General features: G+C 51.3%; 1 protein-coding gene across 6 annotated transcripts; it reads right to left on the bottom strand.

Moving 5' to 3' along the window:
* Positions 1-1,859: 1,859 nt before the first annotated feature.
* Positions 1,860-23,845, bottom strand: SLX4 (SLX4 structure-specific endonuclease subunit). Of its 6 annotated transcripts, none has more exons than XM_005599010.4 (15): positions 23,724-23,845; positions 21,017-21,739; positions 19,381-19,605; positions 17,228-17,417; positions 16,094-16,306; positions 13,762-13,970; positions 13,307-13,623; positions 12,514-12,754; positions 11,959-12,047; positions 10,893-11,039; positions 9,917-10,086; positions 6,627-8,917; positions 4,474-4,576; positions 3,500-3,916; positions 1,860-3,014 (listed from the first exon to the last, which is right to left on the bottom strand). In XM_005599010.4, the coding sequence occupies exons 2-15, from the start codon at positions 21,357-21,359 to the stop codon at positions 2,633-2,635; spliced, it is 5,337 nt and encodes a 1,778-aa protein (XP_005599067.2). In that variant the 5' UTR covers positions 21,360-21,739; positions 23,724-23,845; the 3' UTR covers positions 1,860-2,632. The 6 variants fall into 6 exon arrangements, with proteins under 6 accessions (XP_005599067.2, XP_014585680.2, XP_005599066.2 ...); XM_014730194.3 differs by having other exon boundaries at positions 4,519-4,576; XM_005599009.4 differs by having other exon boundaries at positions 23,609-23,733.
* Position 23,846: the final 1 nt, after the last annotated feature.

Genomic DNA, 23,846 nt, shown 5'->3' with positions numbered 1-23,846 from the left:
TCCCGCCTGGGAATCTCAGGGAACATCCTGGAGTCAGCCCTCCCCCAACAACTTTCTCCCCACCTCCAGGGGATGTCCTACAACCAGACAGGACTGGTCCACGGGCTTCCTTTTCTGGCTCCTCTCTGAGTAGCTGGGCGTCCTTTCTCCTGACTCTCCTGGGGGATGGAGTCTCCAATGGAAGTTCTCACTCCTGGGCTTTCTCTCCACCCACAGCTGTGGTGAGCCGGATAGGCAGGGACCTCGGCCCTTCCCAACTCACTGGCAGCCTGAGGCTTTCTGCCTGCCAGGGCAGGGCCCTTTCCGGGGTTGTGCAGCCCTCTGGGGCCCCTTGCCTGGCCCTGCTATAGCTGGGCTGTAGTTCTCCTTTGATTATCTAGAGTGACCATGCTCAGGCCGTGACTGGGCCACAGGAAGTGGGACGGGCCTGGGAGGTCTGGTCACATCACAGCGAGGGGTGGGTGTCACACAGTTTTTGATTAGTGAATGGTTCACTGCTCCAGGGCTCAGCACGCTTTCTTCTTGTACCAAGTCCCCATCGCGAGGCAGGGCAGAGCTCCCAGAAGGGAAGGCCTGTGCCCACTGTGCACCATGACACCCATCGCTGGCCCAGCAACTCCAGCCTCACTGCAGGTGCTGGCGAAGGGCAGCTCTTTGCCACCACTTTCCTTTTCAACCAACTAGCTGGACCTAATTTTCTAGTTCCTGAGTCAGGTCTCATTTCTATGGAAAGGTCAAGGTCCTTTTCCTAGATACCTCAATTCCCCAGTTGTGGCGGTTTCTTTACTGCAGTGGCTGGTTTTTAACCTGCTTTGACCCCCTGCTGGCACGGGGTTGGGTTGGGGACATTTTACCTATTTTAACCCCTCCCTCAACATCTCCTTCTCAAGCTGGGGTTGGTGGCGTTCTGCAAGTCTGCACACCTTCTGAGGAGTGAGGGCTCCAGCCTCTCCTGGGGGCGTGTACCCAATGCTGCACGTCCAGGTCCACAGTCTCCACCAGGAGCCAGTGAAGCCAGTAAGGACCCCAAGTCACTTCCCACCTTCCCAACTCCATGTCTCTTCCCTCAAATAGCCCATACTAGGGCAGGGGGATCAAGCCGTTCATGTAAGAACCATGTAGCAGGTACCTTCTTAAATGGGCCAGACTCTGTCTTCAGTCTGATCGATGTGGCATCTGTCGTTATCTGAGCCCTGGATTCCTGCTAACCATCTGTCCACAGGCAGTGTGCGTGGGGAGCGTCAGTTCTCTCCACTTGGTCACGAACCAGGACCCACCATGTTTTCAAGAAACCCCATTTCAGCCCTCTGAATGCTGCAGACCCCTGAGGCCCAGCTCACAAACCCGCTCTTCCACGAAGCTGTCGCTTCAGGACACCCAAGCACTGACCCTTGCACTCAGCACAGGCCAGGCCAGTCTGTCTCCTGTGCTAGATGACTAGCAGCACTGGCGAGTTTCTGACGTCTCTCCACAGGAGCCGGCACACAGGCCAGAGCAGACTTCACAAACTCCTCCTGTTAAAACGCAGGTTCTGACTCAGTGGGTCCGGGTGGACCTGAGCCTGCATCTGTAGCAACCCTGGGTGATGCTGCTGGGCCTCAGGCCTCACTGTGAGCATGGAGGGCTGGAGCTCAGGGTCTGGTAAGGGCTCTCTTAATGCAGGTGTACGGACAGACAAACACATGGATGAACGAATGAATGAAGAGAAATGGGAGTCAGCAGGCCTTGGCTATCCCTTGAGATGAAGAAGAGGCACAAAGGCCTTCTGCAGACATGGGTGTGGGGGCAGCAGGGGAGCTGCGGGTGAAGCTCATGGCCTGCTTCCTTTGTTATTTTTCTAGAGCATAGTATCTGGAAGGTTTTTATAAAGCCTTTTTGTTTTTATTGCACGTCATATAAAATGGACTGCACTGTATTTAAAACAGACAAGACATTCACAAGGATTAAAGACCCAACTCTTCTTCTTACTGGCCCTCACCTGTACCCCGCACTGCTCCTGAGGCTGGAGGCAGCTTTAACACACACCTGCAGAACCAGTTAACAAAGAACATGCTTGTCTTGGGGGCTTCAGAGCTGTTCTGGGCCCTTCTGCACTGTCCAGTTTGGAGGCTGCTGGTGACACTGACAGATGTCTGGGCAGGATGGCTGGCCCAGCAGAGCACCTGGGACATGGCAGTGTAGGAAGCCTGTGGACACCTGGTCTGCTGGTGGAGACTGGGGTTACAGCCCGAGTGCTGAGAAGACAGATGGGGCAGGGACAGGCTGGACCTGAACATCCATCTCAGGACATGGATACCTGCGACTGAGGGACACGGAGAACAAAAGACTGAATCCGAGGCTGTGGAGAGGCTGAATCAAGCCTCGCTCCGGCCAGCTGGCAGTGGCCCACTGCCCTTCTGAAACACATGGGGGCCCAACAGGGTTAATGGGAGACAAACTCTGGGCACCAACAGAGGGAGGGGTCCCGGGGCCCTCAATCCAGTGGGCGACGTGCTCTGAATACCATGTGGGAAATGGAGTCAAGAGGACGATCCAGGTAGGTGCTGTCGTCCTTTTCACAGGGGGAGAGGATGTGGTGTCGAAGCCCAGAAACACCTGGGGAGGCCTGGCTGCCAACGGGGGCTGCAGACCCTCACAGGCTGCTGACGGCCAGGGCTGGGGATGGGGGGATAGGCTTGTCAGATTTGCCCCCCTTCTTCTTGCCCACAGGCTGCCGCCTCTTCTTCTCGAGCTTCTCCTTGCGGGCCGTGGCGGTGGTGAAGGTGATGCAGTGGGCGTCCAGGAAATCCAGCAGCTTCCCCATGGCCATGCGGATGCCATGCTGCTTCAGCTCGGCCTGTAGCTCTGCCAGCTCAAAGGGCTGGTAGAGCAGCACCTTGCGGTAGAGGGCCGGCTTGGAGCGGATGTAGCGCCTCACTGCCTCCTCTGTGGCCACTGCCTGGGCGGCTGCCTCCTCACCCTCCTCATCTTCTCCTGCAGACTCCAAGGCCGCTCCAAACTCACAGGAGGAAGAACTGAAAGGAACCAGACAGTAACGTTTTGCGACACCCCTTGTCTCCAGCTCCAAGACCACGAGCCTCTTTGAGGGAAGGAGTGTGTTTCTCTGTCCCCTGTGGAGCCTGGCATGTGGCATGGACGACCCCAGAGGGTGGCAGGAAACTCCAGGCTGCTGTCACCAGCACTCTAGCCTCCAGCCTGAGCAGGATCCTGCCCTTGGCCAGAATGTACTGCCAACGGCAGCTGGCCCCGCCCCGAGAAGGCATGCTAGGCTGGCCCCTCTTGAGGGAACCTTCTGTGGGGCGAGGTGTGGGAGCTCCAGAGGTCTGCTCAGGAGGCTCACAGTGGACAGCCCCTAACTCCACCTGGCTTTCCTGTAGGTCAAACCCAGAAGGCAACTGGGATTTCTGAACATCGCCATTAGGCCTTGCTTATGCCAACTCTCAGACCCACTGGACAAAGGACCTACAAAGCCACTGGCTCTGTTCTTATATCCAGTTACCTTTGTGAGCCAAAGGAACTGTCACTGCCATCCGCAGAGGTGGCTGTGGATTCCTGGGAGGCTGGGAGCTGGGCGTCACCATCAGGGCCTGGAGGCCCCTCCTCAGCCGATGACGTGCTCAGGGTGGGGATGCTTCCACCGGGCTGCTTCTTTCCATGTCGGGAGCCCTTGGTCTTAGTGGGTGCCTTGGACCTTTGGGGACCAGGGCCAGAAGTGGCTTCCAGCCGAGCAAGATCAGCTGCCCTTGAAGCCTTGGAGGTCTTGGTGATGTGGGTCTGGCTGTGCGGAGCCTCCAGGGGCACCTGTGAGGACTGACTCTCGTCCTCGGAGTCTGACTCCAGCGTCTGATGAGTGTACTGGAATATCTCCTTCAGTTTCAGGACCATCTGGCGTTTGGGCAGAGGGCGGACCCCAAACCTGAATGGGGACACAGGTGAACCTCAGCAAAGAGCAAACAATTATCAATAAATAGCTTTGTGTAATTGAAATCTTAAATGCCTGACGTTTATGAGCATTCAGAGATTAGTGTCTATCCTGAGTGCCAACAGGGCTTCTGCTGAAGAATATTCCAGAAGGGCCTTGCCTCATGTTCTGGGCCATGGTGGTAGCAATGACTTCCAGCAGCATTCATTGGGATGTGATAGTTTTGATGTTCTTTTAAAAAATCAGGTCTCCTTACTCAGACTATTAAGTTAGGGTCCCATTTCCATCTACGTGGCACTTGGAGACCTGTCACCTGATGGGTAACCTGAAGGAGTCTCATTTCTTAGCTTCTTGGGGCCTGGGTAATTTGGGGAACAGTATGCAGAGAGCCAGCAGTCACACACACTCCCTCCCCACAGTGGTTCCCACCACCAGAGCCCAAGGTAGATGGAGCCCCATGCTGGATCCTTCAGCTCCCAGCCTCGCTAAGCCTGGTCATGCGCAGCAGGGAGGGGACCACTTATGAGCAAGCTTTCAAGAACAACACCAACCTATCCAGCTCTTTCTTCAGTATTGGGGTCTCCATGATGGAATACCTTGGCATTGGAGTTATGGGCACTTTCGGGGGCAAGTTCTTCTTCCGATTAGCACCTTCTGGGTAGAACAAAAGAAACACGTTTCAGCACGAGGCAACTGGATTTACCTCTTCTGACCCTGTTAGGGTCACCAAGAGAAATACTGCACTTGAAGAAAGCCCAGTCAGCATTTTGCTCTGTGAGAGTGGTGACATCCACCTCTGTACCATTGGACCCTGGAGTTGTGTCTTCCTGTGGGAAAGCATCACACTGCACATGGTGAGGGCCACGGCCCTGTGCAATGCTGATGCTGTGTGAACGGGGCAGAGTCCAGATGGGTGGCTGCCAGGGGATGGGGTGAAGGGGCAATGGGGATGACTGCTAACGGGTATGGGATTTATTTTTGGGTGATAAAAATGTTCTGGAATTAGATAGTGGTGACGATCACAGAACATTGTGAATGTACGAAAAACCACTGGATTGTACATTTTAAAGAGTGAATTTTATCATATGTGGATAATATCTCAATAAAGTTATTTTGACAAGAGATCAGTGTTTTAAAGACAAAGAGACAATTTAGGAACATATGGGCTTTGGTTTTTATCCTTTTTATGAGCATGGAGCTCTCTGAGACTCTAGTGAAAACAACAGGCTCTGTCTCCTGAAAAATGCGTACAATTCTTTCTTTATATAATTTCAGAGAGTGTGTCACCCCCTTGAAGCCCACCTCAGATTCAGACCAAGGTCCCCTGGTCTAACGTCTCCTGCAGCAGTTCTCATGGCACCACCTGGGAACCAGTTAGAAATGCAAATTCTTGGTCACACCCCAGAACTCCTCAAGCAGAAGCTCTGAGGTGGGGCCCAGCCATGTGTGTTTTAAGAGGCTCTCCAGGCAATTCTGAAGCCTGCTCAAGGCTGAAAGTGCTGGTCAATGATGCCCAATTAGTGTAGGATTTTAGGAGGAAATGAAATGCCAGGTCGCAGACAGATGCTCTGCCTCACAAGCTCTGTCTCCCTGTTACCAGTCACTGCTCAATGCTACCCTGCCCCTTCCCGTTTCTCCCTGGACCTGCCCGGCTAGAGGGCAGCAGCGCCTGGAGGGGCCGACACTGGGGGCTCTGATGCTCTCCTACGACTGAAATGAGCTGGGAAGTGGCATCCCTCCACTGGGGAGGGTCAGGGAAGCAGATAAGGAAGGATGGAGGCTCACAGCACACTTGCGCCATCTCATAACAAAATTTTAAAGTGAACAATTCAGTGGCACTTAGTATATTCACAATGTTGTGCAATCGTCACCTCAGTCTAGTTCCAGGACATTTTCATCTCCCCCAAAGGAAATTCTGTACCCAACAAGCAGTCACTCCCTATTCTCCCCTCCCCCCAGCCCCTGGCATTCACTATCTACTTTCGGTCTCTATGGATTTGCCTATTCTGGAGATTTCATAGAAATGTAATCATACAATATGTGGTCCTTTGTGTCTGGCTTTTTTCTCCGAGCATGTTTTCAAGGTTCACTCATGTTGTAACATGTGTCAGTGCTTTATTCCTTTTATGGCTGAATAATATTTCATTGTATGGATGGACCACATTTTGTTTATCCATTGATCAGCTGATGGACATTTGGGTTGTTTCCACCTTTTGGCTAATGTGAATAATGCTGCTGTGAACATTTGTGTACAAGGATCTGTTTGAGTCCTGACTTCAGTTCTTCTGGATGATTATGTAGGAGCGGAAGTGCGGGGTCATATGATAATTCTGTGTTTAACTTGTTGAGGAGCCACACTTGTCTGATCCCCAGGCACACCTGGCTGTAGGTGTCCTGGCCTTTTGGAGATGCTGGCTCAGTATTCTGGAGTGGGGTCCATAGATAGGGATTTTTAACAAGTGCCCAGGCAAACCATAGGATCCAGGCAAGTTTAGGAGGCCCTGACTTACTGGCTAACAAGTATATGTTTGATAGCAAGCCAGTTCTCCCTCAACCATGGAGAGGGATTTGGAAGGAAGGGAAGGGGCTTGCCACAGGCCAAGAGTCCCTTCAGCATCGCCACCCGGTATTGTCATTACTGATCTCCTCCATGCCCCTTTGTGTAAAATAGCGTAAAAGACAAATACCTCTCCCCACTACTCACTTGGTGTCTCTAACTCTTCTGATTTCTGAGCTTGATCAGCACTCAGTGTCTGGGCCAGAAGAACCTCTGGAGACTTCTGTTCTTCTCCATCCCAATCATCCCACAGAGCTGAATTCAGTAGGCTCGGCCTGCTGCTCCCAGGGGAGCCGGCCCGGAGGGATTTCTCTTGAGACTTTCTTCGGCCAGTGCAGCTTCCTCGGATAGGAGTGGTACCCAGGAATGCTGGAGAGTGGCAGTCACCGCTGTCTGGGGCCTCCCCAACCCTACCGCCAGGGCTACTGGTGCTCAGGGGGCCAGTCCGCTCGAGGTTCAAGTGGTCAATTGGAATTGGTGAGAGGGGCTCGACCTGCCAACAGCAATCGTCAACTGGAATTGGGGGATCACTGTCCAGCAGGGGGCTGCTGTTCACCTGCCGGGAGGCCACCTCCTGCTCATCTTCACTGTCCTCAACCTCCACCACTTCACTCGCTGTGGCCTGACTCGGCAGGCTGGGCCCAGGCGGCGAGCGCTTCTGGAACTGCCCAGTGAAATCAGCAAGGCCTCCTGAGATCGGACAGGGAGCCAGAGGAGGAAAGTGCTTGTGGTGCTTGGGATGGGGACTGGAAAGGCTTCTGTAGACCTGCCTTCCACTGTCAGGGCTTCCAGGAGCGACGGCAACCAGGCATGACGATGATGTCTGTGGCACAATCACTGAAAACTTATTCACAGCTTTGGGTACATCCGTGTTGTGTAACGGGGCCCTGGGCTTGAGCTGAACCATTTGATCTGCTGAAGTCCTGGACTTGAGGCCCGTGATTTGGGTCTGTGATGAACAGTCACGGCTTCTGCCGGCCAGCGGGGTGGCGGGTACCAGCCACGAGTTATCTGTGTTGCTGTCCTCGTCAGGGCTGCTCTCGGGATCACAGAACAGCCGGGGGGTCCCTCTGCCACCCACAGAGCCCTGGTTCCCCGGTGGCCCATCCTCCTCCCCCTGCAAAGTGGCCTCTCTTCTTGGTGGGCTTTGGGAAGGTTCCTGATCTGCATCAACGTCGATGATAGGAAACAGCTCAGAAGACTTGGGGCTAACTTCTAGAACTTTCCTTTCTTCCAGGGGATCATTAAAAACTGACTTTATTTTGGTTTGTTCCAACTCCAACTCTTCATCTGAATCCAGTAAAAGGATAATCTCATCTTCTCTGTTGACAGTAGATGGAGGCTTCTGAGATCTGGAGCTCAAATGGCCAGGTTTTGACTGGGTTAGGTCAATGGACGGAGATTTTTCTGGGGAGATTAGGACCCCTTTATTTCTGCGTTCCAATATAGAACCATATTCTTCGCCTTTCTGGTGGCCTGAATCTTTAAGTAACGTGAGAAGGCTCTTGCCCTTCTTCTGCTTGGATGGTGAGTCCTGGGAGGCCACCCTGGAAGCTCCGCCCTGCAACTGGGGGGTTAGCGGGGATGAGTCGCTTGTGTGATGAGGGCGAGGGTGTGGCCGACCGGGACTCCTGCCTTGAAGGGGCTGTGACGGGAGGAAGCACGGGTGCGATGGGGGTGCCTGCCATCTAGCGGGGGTTCGGGAACTCTCCACCCCTCTTTCCCCAGTAGTGCTGTTTCCTTCCTTGGGATCACTTATTTGGGACAGTTCAGGGTATCCTCCCTGAGTTGATGAAAAGGGTCGCTCAGCATCACCATCATCACCATCATCATCATCAACATCAACTGAATACAAAAAGGTGCCTTCCTTTCTCTCTGCCCGGCAGCTCTGAGGAGGGCTAGAGGAGCTGGAACGATCCCGTGCTTCCTTTGGGGCCTCTGCTTTCTCCTCCCCATCTGAACACTGGCCCTCGAGCGCCGGGAGCATGGACTGTCTCACATTTTTCCACTTGGCTGAGGTCTCGTCTCTTCCTTGACCAGAAGATTCCATTTGTTCTCCATTTTCCAGCTGTTCTTTAACCTGGACGCTCGCTAAGATTTGCCCAGAAACTGGGTCATCCTCCCCAAGTTGGTTGGTTTCTTCCTTGATCTCTGGAGCTCTTTCCTCCTGGAGCAGCTTTCGCTGAGTAGCTGCGAATTCATAAATTTCTTCCATTTCTGCTTCATTCACCTTTTCTCTGTCTTCTTCATGGCTCTCAGATTTCAACAAAGCCTCTGCTTCTTCCTCTTCATCTATCCACATTGACCTCAAGAGTTCTTGGAAATTCTCAGCTCTGCTTTCACAATCCTCGTCTTCTTTATCTTTCCATTGCCCACGCTCTGAATCCATCATGACAGGCACTTGTTCGCACAGGTGAACAAGCTCACTCACACCAAACCTGCAACAGGAAACGCTGTGCATTACCACCACCTGGCACAGAGGCGGCGGCCAGACAGCCCCAGAGCAGAAGTCCTCACAGGGAGAACAACCGTAACTCAGTCCTGGCCTTTTCCCTGCTCTCCTGCAAAGATGATGCCCATGCCCACACCCAGCAAGACCCCAGGCCACTCGGCTCTAGAAACAGAGACTCATGAGCCTTTAAGGCAGGGCTCACCAACTCGACTGCACACACATGAAGGGGTGCACGGGCTGAGCTGAAGACAACAGGGATTGGTGGTACTGCACAACTGGAGAGCACACGCTGCCTTGAAAGGCACCCAAAGCACGGTGACCGAGGTAAACCCGTCACAGGCCAGCCTTGGCCGATGTGCACGCCAGCCTGCCTCCTGCTTGAAGGCTCTGTGGTCTAATCGGGACATTTAAATCCCCAGAGGCTGAGCTGATCCTTTCCTAAAAATGCACCCGAGGGATGACGCAGCCTTGGATGAACAAGGTTTTGTCCCAGAGTCCCTCAAGCCTTGTTGGGAGGTAGAACACCTTTTTTTTTGCTGAGCTACCTACCACATCTCCTGACATACTCGTGTGGACAAATCAGGTAGGTGCAAATTCATAGGAGCCAAGACTAAGCATTCTATCCACTTCTATTTTCTGGGACTTGGGAAAAGACTGCCGTTGTTCAACCACAATGGCAGAACAATCAAGGAGCAGCAGTGTTTGGGGGGAGTTGAGGCTGAAGACCACTCTCTCATAATGCCCAGGAAGCTAAAAGCCATGTGACTGGGCGGAGGCCCTCCTCCACAGCGCTTGGCTCTCCTGAAGCATCCACTCTGGCTAGACTTCCAGTTAATGAGCTCTGTTCAAGGTCTCCACTGGGCAAACCTTGGGATTCAAAGGTATGGGACGGACCCAGCCCTGACCCTCCCGTGAGCCACCAATCTGCTGATCCTTGTCAGTTAATGTCAAAAGCCATGAAGTAAATGGAAAGAACAATCTGGACCTGTGGGCCAGGGAACTCAGGTCAGGGGTCAGCTGGGGAGGCAGGCCAGTGTCCGCAGTGTAGAGATAATGCAGGAATGCACGGGTGGCCTCAGTGCTCACGTCACTCAGCAGGACACGCTGGGTTCTCAGATCTCCATCCTCTACAGCAAAGAAGCCTTCACTGTTTACCTGAGGGTGAAATAAAATACAGAAGGTTTATTGATTTGGGGGGAAACAGAGGGTCTGAGAGGTCCTGTGAGTCTCTAATCTACAAACAGCCTTATCCCCAGGACGAGCACTCGTCAGTGTCGCTCCATTCTGTTGGCCGGGAATTCCGCAGGTTAGGCCATAAAACTTCTGTTTTCAAAACCAAACTGGGGATAGATGTTCAAGAACCCAGTTAGTTCCTTCTTATAGATGGATCAAAGGCACCAGAAGCTTCTGATAGGGACCAGCAGCAGTTGCCCATATTCCTGCAACATGATATTCAAGTCAAATCCATGTCAGTGCAGACATGTCAGTCAGCAGTTCACCCTTAAACAGGTCAATTATAAGACTTTATAATTACACAAATAGAGGAAAAGGAAACAATTCTGGGCAAAAAAGGATTTTTATTCAATGGAACAAGAAATCTGATGTTTCCCAATCCTGAAGTCATCTCCTCATACACTTCCTAACCTCAAATGTATCTTCTTCATGGAAGCTTCACTGTTATGGCAACAGAGACAAAAACGGCTCTGGGGCAGCGGGAGGAGAGCAGGGAGGGAGATGGGTGAGAGCATGGGGGGAGTGGAAGTGATGGGGCTCGGGAGCAGGGAGCTAAGGGGGCAGTAAGACAGGGAGTCAGCCTGGGCAGAGAGTGAAGAGGAAGACAACCAGAGAGCGAGAGAGGGAGGAAGAGGGGAAGGGAAGGGGGGCTGGGGGAGGACGAGAGCAGAGGAGAAGAAGGTCAGGAGGCTCGAGTGGGATGGAGGCGCCGCTTGCTGGCTACTTACATACTGAATGAGAAGCGGGCAGCGGGCATAAAGCACGAACTTGTGAGCATACAACACCTCCCCACTGTCTGTCTGAAACTGGACGTCACTCAGGTGTGGGTTATTGACCATGGCACTGAAGTCAGCCACCAGCAAACCGAGGGAGAGCTGAAACAAGAGAAGAGCATCACTTCCATCTACTGCCTATCTCTAACTGTGCAAGTCCCCAACCGAGCTGGTGCTCCTCTCCACGAGGGTTCCTAGGCTAGGTTCCACCTTTAAGTTACCTTAAGGCACTCAGCGATATAGAACAGCAAAATGCTAGCTTCTTTCTCAAATTCTCTAGTATACTGAATGCCCTGGCCTAACATGGGAAGGACCAGCAAGTCGAGAGGCGGAATGGTTATAACAAAGCTGTGATTGCAGCATTAGCAGCTGCAGAGTGCTGTGTGCGCGCCAGGCTGTGTTTCTTTGAGGAAACTTACCAGCCCCAGGTACAGACAAGGATCCCGAGCCCAAGCAGTTCAGGGACCCAGCCGAGAGGAGCTCCAAGTCCCTTCTCTGACTATGTGTCATGGTCACCAGGGTGAGCCTGGTGTGAAGTGTTTGGCTGATAATGATACACTAATGGGATGATGTCCACTCTAAGGAAAACCCAACTTCCAACCCGATTTGACACTAACACAGAACATGAACTGTTAGTTGGAGGCCAGCCTCGGACCCGTACATAGGAGGAGCACAGTAAGGCCTAAAGGAATGAATGAAACATTGAGAAATAAGCACACAGAGCAGTGGGCTGAATGAGGTAGCCTCACAGAGCAATGGCAATCCCTCTGGGCTCCCAGGACAGAGCGGGCTCCCGGGGCTTGGCTACTGAGGTACCCCCAGAGTTCAACAACAAAAACCTCATGGCAGAGCCCGGAGAAGGGGACAGGAGGCTCCTGTGGGCTCTTGCCTGGCTCAGCTGAAAGGGGTCTAGGAAACCAATGGACTCGTGCAACGGCCTGGAGGCTGGCAGAGAGCCGACCACACTGAACACACAGTGAAGTCTGCAGAGCCGGGGGCAGGGAGAAGTCCCCATCCTTACCGAAGCCTGGCTGCCCCTCTCCAGCTGCTTCTCCTTGCGTGGCAGGACAAAGCCAGTCAGTGGAAGGCCACTGGGTGACAAGTCCATCCCTGCGAGAAGGATTTGCAGGTTAAAAGAACATGACCTCCCGGCACCAGGGAAAGAGCATCAGTGGTCGGCTGAGCCGACCCCAGAGGTGCCTCAGAGGCGCTTGTTATCCGAGGATTCTTCATTGAAAGCAAACCGCCCACAAACAGCTTTTACCACCACCACCCCCTCCCAAGAGAGGGTACTAGCAGAGAGGCAGTAAAGTAGACAAAATTAGCCCACGCCATCACTCGCTCTCGGCAGACAGCTCTGTCCTTGGTTTGTGACAGACTTACCTATGTCACAGGATGCTTTGAGGAAAGCATCTACAGGGATTGTGTTCTCCCCACTGTATGGGGACAAGTCAGGGAACCTCGAATGTGAGTGGCCATCACAGCACTGCAAGGACTAGTCTGTCGCAGCCAGGGCGACAGGGAGGGGAGGGTCTCAGAGGGCGGGGCTGGCCAGGTGTCCCATCCAGTGTCTCACCTGAGGTCTCTCCCAAGCTGGCCAGGCCCCCACTGCAGGGCCACGGGCTGGCGCTCAGCCCCTCTCCTGCCAGGTCTATGAGGTCCTGCAGGGCCTGGTGATCCCTCTGGCTGGCAGAGACTGACGGATTCCTGGGGGTTCCACCTGCAGAACAGGTGCTGTGGAAAGCAGGTGGCGTTCGCACACCTGGCTCTGGCTGGTCAGGTAGCACTGGTGGCAGCGTAGGCTCCTGTGTGAGACCCTGAAAGAAGTCAGAAGCCAGAGTGACCCTGTGGCTACTGCAGCAGCCACCACACAGAAGGTCCTCAAAGGTACCAGCCACAGCCCAGAGCAACCCTGGGAAGCTTTTCCCCACCTCTGTCAACAGGCTTCTCTGTCATGGCGAAGGCCATGCCTGTGGCATCCACGTCTGCAGAAAGGTCCCTGGGGGACCCCGTCCTCCTAATGGCATCTAAATGGCCTCAAGAGGGTAAGTACTGACTCCTGGACCACCTGCCTCAGGCTTATCTGTCCTGGGTCCCATCATAGGCAGATTATGCCAGCCCCTCGGGGGTGGGGCCCGGGACTGCATTTCACACAAGCTCTCCAGGAACAAGATACATTTGGGAACCAGTGCTCCTCCCTATTCTTATCAGGAGAGCCATCAAGTTGCTGCAAAGAGAAACACGCTACAGCACATGCCCCTGGGCTTTCTCCTCTTCCCTCCCCCAGCTGTTGATACCCAGTGCTGCAATCCTGGAGCTGCCAACCTCTCCCCAAAGCCCACCGCATGTGCCTGGAGGGGAGGGCGCACCTTGGCAGGCCGCTGGGGCACCATGGGAGGGACCAGGCTTGCCGTGTAAAAGGATTCCAGCGTCAAGGCCCCGGTCAGGGCACTGCGCTCCCACAGAAAGTTCTGCTTCCCTCTAGGTAGTTGCAGACACCAGCTGGCCTTTTCCAGCTCTTCCTTTAAAATTCTGCTCCCAGGAAGTGGTGGCGTGTTGGACAACTCCACTTCCTCTGCAAAGAGCTGGGCCACGCGATCCTCTATCTGTCTCCCTGTGGTCTCCGAGTCCTGGACTAACAGCTGGGGGGCGGAAGCAAGAGCTTTCTTCTTGCGACTCTTCTTCTCTAGAGAGCAAAAGCAGAAACACGGTCAACAAAGGAGTCGTCCACTCACCCTGAGGCCCCCCCAGCAGTATACCTTCAGCCAGCAACAGTGCAGCGAGGCACCCTCCAAACCCAGGGCCACCACTCTTGGCCATGTACCTGCTCCCGGTCTTGTCTTCTCAGAAAAAGTGTTTCCCAATCTGAGTGTGGCCGGCACTGCTTGCTGCTCCATCTCAGACCGGGACAGAGCCATGGCCACCAGCAGGTCCTCGGACGGCGCCTCAGGCTCGTTGACCTTCCGCCTCTTCTTCGGCTCCTTCTTGTTGGTGGCTCCCTTCCGCTTCAGACCTCCAACGTGATTGCTGAAGCTTGAAAGGCAACCAAACAGAAAGGTTAGTGAGGGCCAGAGGTGCGAGTGCTTCCTGTTCTGAGGTGGTCCCCACTGGACCAGAGAGGCCTGGACTCCTTCTTCTCTGACTAGGAGAAGAGAAAGGGGATAAATGTAGACCCATCAGACAGAAGCATCAACTGCTTCACGTGTTCACAGAGCTCATTCTATTGCCTCATGTAAGCTCATGTGATCCTGAGCCAAAAGTTCATCACGGTCCAGACGTGGATGGGTCTGGGTCCTTCTGTGAGACGCTGCCCAGCCAGGTTCTTGGCAGACATACTAAAAAGCCATCAGTGGTACCTGCACAGCCTAGATGTGGCCAAACCCCTCTGGTGGAGTCAACACTCGATGGCTCTGAGTCAGCTCCCCGGATTCTACCAACTTCTGCCCGTCGATACTTCAGATGCTCCCAAGGTGGTCCTGGCCACACTGGTCATAAAACGATCCCCTCCCTCCTGTGAGGGCCCCAGGGCAATGCCTCTGCCCAAGGCCTGAAAGAAAGGCCTCCCACCTTAGCCCGCCAATGTGGTCAGCTGGATTGGAGGCCAACGAGCAACACCTTTTTTGGCTCGAAGGAGACTTATTTAAAGGATTTCCTGGCTGGAGGGAACCTAGACTGCCTGCTGAATCCCAACAGGCTGGGCAAGAAGAAGGACGGTGAAGGGAAAAAAGGAAGCCCAAGCCCAGGACCACCTGCCCTGCTGCTGCAGGGGCATGCTGGGAAGCACCTCTGGCTTTCACAAAAGCTCGTGCTCACTACTGGGCCAGGGATCACCTTGGAAGGTCTAAGGGAGCCCTAATTCAGTTCCAACTTCCTGGGAATCCTGCAGGATAACCAGTCTCCAAGAGGGAAGGGAGCCCGCCCAACATGTTGGGGCCCCCGTCTCTGTGAGGAAGGCAGCTGCTGCAGGCTGCACCTCTGGCCCCGGCAGGCAGGGCTGGGCTGAGGTGAGAGCATGTGAGGGGTGCAGAGGTGAGTGGGGTGCCTCACTAGCATATGTGCCCTGGCCGGGGAGTTCTGACTACCCCAGAGTTCCAAATGCCCCAGCCTAGGCCTTAGGGGAGGTGAGGTTCAAAGTCTCAGCAAGGGTGTCCATTTGTTGTAGCTTTCTACTCTAAAACCTTCTAGCAGGACTCACACGTATCTTGTTTCACTTTTTGGAGGTACTTAAAAAGCAGATACATTTTATCTGAGTAGATGGTTTCAGTGTGGTCCTGACAAAAGGCAAGCAATGGCTGAGATAATGTCTATTCTCAGGCCTTAAGGAGGCCTACAATGCTAGTGTTGATGTGCTCTAATATAGACAGGCTGCCAGCTAAGACTTGACCTTTGTCCTCCCCAGTCTCAGCACTAGCCCAGCCCAGGTGCCTCTAACCTGGGTGCAAGGCAGTAGCTGGGACAAACAGAGCCACCACCCGTGGCCTTCCCTTTGCTCCTGATAGCTGTCCAAAGAAACATGTCCAGGGCCCACAGTGCCTTTGTTCTCTATGTTGGGGTCGTCTCTCGTGTCCACAGTGGCAGGGGCAATGTGGAGGAGGGCTGACCCTCCACCACTTGTGTGCCTGTGGTTTGCATGCGAGGACTTGTTTCTGGCTATCAGGAGGGCCTCCTATTTGAACACTTAAGCATATAATTCATGAAAATTTATTTTAAAAGCCATGGTTCTGTCTCACCAACTCTTTGAACTATGCCGAGCAATCTTACATTAACAGTATGAATACAGGACTATGTTGAGATGGAAGCCATGCTGTACCACACATGAAATAGATGTGGTAAAGTGAACTACTGAATTCTCAGCTGCTCTAGAGGACACTGACCGCAGGATCGTGGGAATGGAAAAATCCCAGGAAGGACCTTGAGGAAACCAGTCTAAATGGTCCCTTCTATAGATACACCCGCATGGACCACTTCAAAGCCTTCAAGGATGCAGAATCCGTCTCCTCCTCATTCCCCGTGGAGACTGCCCGATTTCCTTCTCAAATGTTTCATTTCCAGAATCAGTGAGGGCTTTGCTATCCTCCAGCACTACAAAAGGCTTTTGGGTTTTTTTGGACCAATCAGAGTACTTCTTTGATTTTCTTCCTTTTCATGTGACTCACCCTGATGCCGGTGTGCTGCAAGACCCCTCAGCCTGAGCTGTCTGCAGCCGCACGGCCTGGAGCAGGAGCTGGGGGCCAACCTCCATCTTCACTGCACACTGTTTCAAGTGACTGATCCTGCTCTTTGGGGTGAGAAATAGCTTGCCACAAATTGGGCATTCAGGGATCTGAGGTGCGGAAGGTCTCAGCGCCTTTTCAGCCTCATCCAAGCACCTGGAGGAAGACAATAAACATAGGAGGACCACCCTCCCTGGTAATGTGGATTGCAGATGTGAATCCACGTCAACATGGACATGCTGTGGGCCAGAGCTTGTTCCCCTAATGCCAATCCCTTCACACAGCCTGTAGTCAGCCTCCAGACAATGAATTTAGGTATCTGTTAGCAAAGGTGGCTAAAGAAAGCATGGATATATTCAATATAGAGTCACCACATGACCCAGCAATTCTATTCCTAAGTATATACCCAAAAGAACTGAAAACAGATCCTCAAGCAAATACATGAAATGCATGTTCACAGCAGCTCTATTCACAACAGTCAAAAGGTGGAAACAATCCAGATGTCCATCAACGGATGAAGAGATAAACAAGATATGATCTAGCCATCCAGTGGAACATTATTCGGCCATAAAAAGGAATGAAGCACTGACACACACTACAACATGGATGAACTTTGAAAACATGAGGCTGAGTGAAGGGTGCCAGACACAAAAGGCCACAAAGTGTATGATTCCACTTATGTCTAGAATAGGCAAATCCATAGAGACAGAAAGTAGATCCGTGGTTGCCAGGGGCTGGGAGAGGGAGTGGGGAGTGAGTGCTAATGGATACAAGTTCTCTTTTTCGGTTGATGAGAATGTTCTAAATTTGATTGTGGTGATGGTGGCACAACTCTGTGAATATACTAAATAAAAGCCATTGAACTATTCACTTTAAATGGCTGAATTGTATGGTATGTGAATTATATCTCAGTAAAGCTGTTAAAAAAAAAGCAAGGACAGGTTGACACCAACACTGAGGTGTTAGCATCACAGTAAGGTGTCTCAAGATTCCCACTACCGCCACAGGGAGCCCCTGGATCTGGTCACGCCCAGGCGAGACGTGACTGTGGAGAGGCGACGGCTGAGCTGCTCCTACCGGTTCACATGCTGCTCCCTTCGTGTCATGTTCATAGCTGAGAGGTTCTTTTGACAGATCTGGCAGAAGAACAACCCCTTGTCCTCCAGGCTGTCATCATGTGCAGATGCTCGTTCCTGCCCAAACTCCCGTTGCAGGGCCAAGGCCACTGCAGCATCACTCTCTGTAGCAGGCAGCATGGGCCCAGATCCTGTGGAGAGGCACAAAGATCCATGAGCATGAGCTCATCCTCACACCTCTGTGGGATCTCGCAGAGCACAGACACTGGGTGGAGCGCGGAGGAACCAGACCCAGCACCACTCTGCCTCATGCCCCGCACCATCCAGTGACACCGGACACTAAACAGGGCTCCTAGAACAGTACTTCTCAAAGTTTAATATGCATAAGAATCACCTGGGAAGCTTGTTAAACTGTAGGTTCATATTCTGGAGGTCTAGGTGGAGCCTGAGATTCTATATTTCTAACAAGGTCCAGGCGAGGCCAATTCTGGTGGTCCAGGACCACTCTTTTGAGTATCAAGGTCTTAGAGAACTTGCCTTTCATCCTTCCATTCCTGCTAAAGTCAGCTACCTCGGGCATTCCAGGTTTACAAAGCTCCTATTCCAGCATATCTAAGTTTTCTCTTCAAAGCTCAACCTTCCCAACTGCTGTGACCTTCTGTTGCCCATCAGAAGAACCAGGTCAGAATGAAATGCCTTTCTCAGTTAAAAGACAGAGTCTCTTTCTCAGCATCAGACCAAAGGACGGACTGATTCTGGTCTGAAGATGGCTCCCAAGGTGATCGTGCCCACCGTTGTGGCCTCTCTTACATCTGACATTGCTGGAGCAGACCCTTGGGACTCACGAAGGACATGCCCTGAGAACTTCATAAATCTCCAGTTCTTGGAAATTACTATGGCCTATTACTCTTTCCACCAAAGCCAGAAAGCATTACACTCCATTTTGGTGCCCTGTTTTTTTTTTGACAAAGAAATGGTTTCTCTCTCCTGAGCATTATTGGGTATGATATGAAGCTACAGGGAAACAACTGAGTCACACGGAGGGCAGGTGCTGAGCTCACGCACTGGCTCAGCGACTCCTCTGCACCCCTTGGTTGCCACGAGGACTGATGCCACAGCAGATAGTACACTGCTACCCGTGTAGACCTTTGGGACAGCCTGAGAATCCTCAGCGCTCCCAAGGTGAAATCTGCAAATGCAACATCAAGAAACTACATAGGAATACGCTTTCTTCCTATTTCTTTCCTTTTGTATATTTTCATCAGAGATGAGGATTCATATTGTTTAGGGGATAAAGCATAGACCTACCCAACAATATGTGCCTCTTGGGGTGGTGCAATATGCAGTGCACAGCTGCTCAGTGTTGTCCAACTGTTCAACCTGGAGCCACGCACACCCCTAGTTTACTCATAGTATAACTCACAGGGTTACAGGAAGGGATTAAAGGACACCATGAGGAAACCATCAAACAAATCCAGAAAGTGGGCAATTGTCCTGGACTCTTCAAAAAGTCAGTATCATAAAAAAAAGACAAGTGGACTGTTTTGGAGTCTAGACCTTAAGAGACCACTGAATTATAGCCATGTGCAATGTGTGAACTTATAGTTCTGATGAATCTTCGTTCAGAAAAAAAAGAAACAGTTATAAAAGCTATCCTTGGGACAACTGGGGAAATTTTAATATGAACTAGATGCCAGGCAATACCACGGCACTGCGGCATTGCGATTATGTAGGAGAATCTAGGGGCAAAGCATAATGATCTACACCTTACTTTCGAATGGTACAAAAGAAATGTATGTGTCTTTATAGAGACTTAAAAAATATGTGACAAATGTTGACAATTCTTAAATCTAGGTTGAGGATGTAGGTGGTTCATTGTAACATATTTTTTTGACTTTTCTGTATGGGAAAAATTTTATAATTAAAAGCCAAAATAAAAAAAAGAGGAAGAGGTACCTTGTCAAAGAAGCTAAGTAAGAAATGACCCAAGGGACCCTCTGTTCTCTGGCTTGATACACTGAAGTGGCAAAGGCAGACTCCCAGGCGGAGAGCTCGCCCCCAGCAGGAACGCAATGAACGCTGGTTCCTTCTTGCCTCCCTTCCTCCAAAGTTAGAACTTATCCCTGTTGGGAAGACAGAAAACTCCCAGCATACCGTTCCCTGCCATCATCTCCTCTCCAAGGCCCACTGGGAGGTTTTCTTCAAGTGCAGCCTTGAGGGAGCTCCCTTCCGAGGCATGTTTCAAACGCTCCGGGTCTGCTCTCTTGAACTGCTGCATTCGCTGTAGGACCAGCTCTGCCGTCCGGGGTTTGGAGGGACTTGGCACAATTGCAGTCAGACAGGAAGGAGGCGGCTGGGAGATGCTGTCAGGAGCAGCCTCTGGCAAAAAGGCAAAAAACATTCATAGGCATTTGTTCTAGCTGGAGAAACAAGACTCTTCCACCAGATACAGGTCAGGCCCAAGTTTCAACTTTACCAACTAGTTTGGTTTAACTCTCAATTGTGACTAGGATTGACTGTTGGTAACCTCACTGTTTGTGGTAATATAAATATACCTGTCATAAACATCTGTGACAGGAGGGGGAATGAGGAGTGACTGCTAATGAGCACAGGGTTTATTTTGGGGGTGATGAAAGTGTTCTAAAATGAGGTAGTGGTGATGGTTGCACAACTCTGTAAATATACTAAAACCACTGAACTGTACACTTCAACAGGTTGAATTTTACAGGATGTGAATTATATCTCTAAAGAGCCGTTGTTAAAGAAATATTAATGACAAACATTTCTATCTTTCTAGGTCAGAAGTTCTCCTTTAGTTTGGTGTCCACAGATGGCCTCCAGTGGGGCTCCACAAAGCCCCTGAAGCTGTATGTCAATTTCACAGGGGTGTTTACGGGTGCGGTTTTCTGGGGGAATCCTGCATAGCTTTCACTGGACTCTCGAAGGCAGTGTGAAGGACCAATGCCACTTCAGCAACATTACTGAAGCTTACGCCAGTCTCTGCGAGCTTAGTCTCTACCGCCACTCCACTGGGAGAGCATGCTGACCATGCTAGGTAAAAAGTATTATTTAAGATCAGGAAGTGAAGGTGAGAAAAATTTAGAAACAGAACTCAGATGCCCAAAGATCTTGTACTATATTATATACGCAAGGCTGGTTTTCAGTTCTGAATGAAGTCTGTATGCTAAGCATGTGGTTCAGTACGCCAAAGACAGCAGGGTAAGAGAGCTGCTTTAAACAAAAAAAAAGGGGGGGGGGGGGGGAGAAAAGAATAAAAGGTGTTTGGAGGAGAAAGGAAGGACCTGAAGATTTTCCTGAGACTTAAGCCTTTTCAGCAGTCTAACCAAACTGGCTGGCCCAATGCAACTTACCCACTTTGGAAGGAGTTCGAGAAAATAAGAGAAGCAGCATTATTTTCACATTCGTGTAATTCATGTCAACTACATAATCTAAACATTAATAGGAAACTCTGAAAGAGCAGAGGGCCCCAAACATGATCATGTAGAAAATTCACACAGGGGTTATATTTTTTATGACTATTATTTAAAACAGGAGTTGGCAAACTCTGGTCCTCGGGCTAGCTGCTTGCTTTTGCAAATGAAGTTTCGTTGGAACACAGCCCATTCGCTTACATATGGTCTAGGGAGTTGAGGAGTTGTGGCACAGACCTTATGGCCTGCAAAGCCAAAAAAATTTACTACCTAGCCTTTTTCAGACATTTTTCTGACCCCTGTTTAATACAGTACGAATCTCCTGTGGCTTCCTCTCAGCAGGGTTCTGGCCTGGTTACCTGACTGGGTGCTCCGCACACATTCCTGGAACACAGCAGAAGCACACACGCCTCCCTCCCCATCCTCAGGGGGAGCTGGTTCTCTCTCCTGACACTTGCGTGCCCCTTGCTTTTTAGTCCTAGGGCCCTGGCTGCCAGATCGAGTTTTCCTCTCCCTGGGGCCTTGAAGGGTTTTGCTCTTGGTAGCAGTTGGTTTGGTCCTTTTCGGTTTGCTTGTCTGAGTGCCATCTGAGGCCTTTTGTGTCTTCCTTTCCCCTGACCCTTCTTTGGTGCCATTTTTCTTCACCCTTTGGAAAAAGGTGGCACAGAGTTCCTTAAAATCATCGTCTGAGTCATCCATCATGTGACCGGTTTCAAGGCTTTCAGGCTGGTCTTCAGAGGAGTGAGGGTCAACCTGGGGACCGAGAACGAGCCTAGCTGGGCCTCATTCAGACTTGCAGCTTCATTAGGATTCCTCTCTACTTCTCACTGAGATACCTGGAGAGTTTGCACAATTGAGCAAAAAGTACTCTTTTCCCTTCCCTAATGATTTAAAATGTCTTTCTTAAAATTAAGCCTGTGTCAAACAGCACATTTAAAGCTTCCCTCTGTCAAAGGTCACATTTGAGACGTTTTGTTGTCCAGGAGATGCCTCCGAGATACAAGAGATATGAACTCGGTGCTCAGGTGATTCTCCAAGATCTCCATGGTGACAAAGTAGGTTTGGTTCATTTAATTTCACATCTGTGGAAAACCAAAAGCATCTAAGTATAATTAGACAGATATTGTCATTTTATGACATTTTTTTCCAGGAAGGAAGAGCTTGTGACACATGGGAAAAGTCTTCAGAATATCAATACCTCTGTCAAATACTCAGGTAAAGCCTGGTTAACACAGACTCACTGTCCTACAGGATATCACAACACAACAGCGGGCAGAGCTCTAGAAACCTGTTAAAGTATGTTCTTCCACAGGCAGAGAAACGTGTGCATATTGCAAGAGTATTGTTTTTACTGAAATCTTGGGAATAAATCCCATGAAAGGCAGTCACCACAGAAACAAGATGACCCCCGAATCCAGATAAACTATCTCTTAAGCCTACGCTGGTCCAAGGCCTCTAGCTATTAAAGGCTCTATCAGCAGGCAATGTAATGAGAGAGAGAGAATATGCACTTGAACACTCAGGAAGAAACAAAAGATAGGAACACAGGAGGCTCATCTTTCATTGATACAACCAATTTTTCCAAATCAAAAAAAGGCCACCTTTCACCATCCTCTCACCTCAGCAAGAGCTCTCCAAATTCAGGTGACCAGAATGCTGCCCATATGCAAAGATTGGGCCTTACGGGCAGGATTATTTACATTAGCACAGTTTAGTGGGATTCACAAATCAAAATGGAATGACGCAATGCCAGAAAGTTCATTTCACATACAATAACGCCATCTCCACTGTCCAAGTAATCCCATTAATCATCTCATTTTCCAGAGCTGGGCAGACACACATGCCTAGAATCTACTTTGCATGGCTGGCTCATTCTCATCTTCCATGTCACTTCCTTAGACAAGCTTCCCCTCATCCTTTATCTAAATGGATCCTCTCCACCCCCATTACTTTCTACTATCACACAATGTTTTCACAATGGCATTTATCACAAGTTATAATCATATGTAATAGGTAACATTTACTGAATGCTTACTGAATGCCAAGAACCGGTCCAATTGCTTTATAAATCTAACTCATTTAATCCTTACAACAACCCTATTCCGTAGAATATTATCACCCCTTCTTTACAGCAAGGAATCAGGCACAAGAATGAAGAACTGGCTCAAGTTCACACAGCTTTTGAAGTGGCAGGGCTGAGATCAAATCCAGGCAGTGTGGTTCCTGGGCATCAGCTCTTATATTTTTATTTATTGACTTATTATCTGTCCCCTACTAATCTGAAAACTTCAGGAGGGCAAAGACTCATCTATTTTACTTCGTATTCTCTTTGGCTGATAAAGCACCTGACTTATACAAAGTGCTCGACAATTATCTGTTGAATTAATTAACTGCAAAGAGTTTGGTGCAATCGGAGGAAAAAGAAAGTGGTGGTAGGAGAGAAGGCTGCAGGGAGAAGCAGAGATCAGTGTCCAAGCGCCTGCAACGTCAGGCTAAGCAAACTGACTTTCTCCTGTTGGACGTGGAGAGCTAGGGCAAATCCCACCCTCCACTCTGCGCTGTCTCCGCATCTCTGTTGCTTCTAGTCTTACAACAGTCCGTCTCTTATACGTGCTCAATCAATATTTGCTGAAGGAAATAGCGGGTCCTACGACACTGCAAGTTTCCAGAGGGCCGGCGACTTGTGCCTGCTCAGCCTTGTACCTACCGCGGCGCCGGGCTCACAGCAGACGCGGAATGAATGAATGGGCAGGTGTGGGGCGGACCCTCGCTCCCCCCAACCCAGTGACACAGGTGGAAGCGGGAGAAGGGCTGTCAAGGACTCTGACGGCGAATTCCGATCGCCAGAGTGACCCCCGAGCCGTGACCCCCTGGGTATCCGGAACCCCCCACCCGTCCTCCTTTCAGGTGGCCCGGCCCCCTCCACCCAAGCGCGGCTCCCGCCTCCACACCGCGGCTGAGGCAGGCGAGACGGCTCTTCCCCCTCAGGGGAGCGAGAGAGGCCCGAGGTAGCTGATCTCCTCTCCCGGGTGCGGACTCCCAGCCCCAAAGCTCAGCTCCTCCTACCTCCGGCGCCGCCGCGGCACCTTCTCAACGGAAACCTCGCGCCTGCGCATGCGCCGCCCGGCGCCCCCGGCGGAGAACTGCGTCTGCACCGGCGCAGATTGGTCCGGGAGGCTCGCTTCCCAT

Source organism: Equus caballus, chromosome 13 (assembly GCF_041296265.1).
Source record: "Equus caballus isolate H_3958 breed thoroughbred chromosome 13, TB-T2T, whole genome shotgun sequence".
NCBI classification, from domain to species: Eukaryota; Metazoa; Chordata; class Mammalia; order Perissodactyla; family Equidae; genus Equus; species Equus caballus.
The sequence above is the reverse complement of the archived record's forward strand: the minus strand, read 5'-3'. Positions and strand labels throughout refer to the sequence as shown.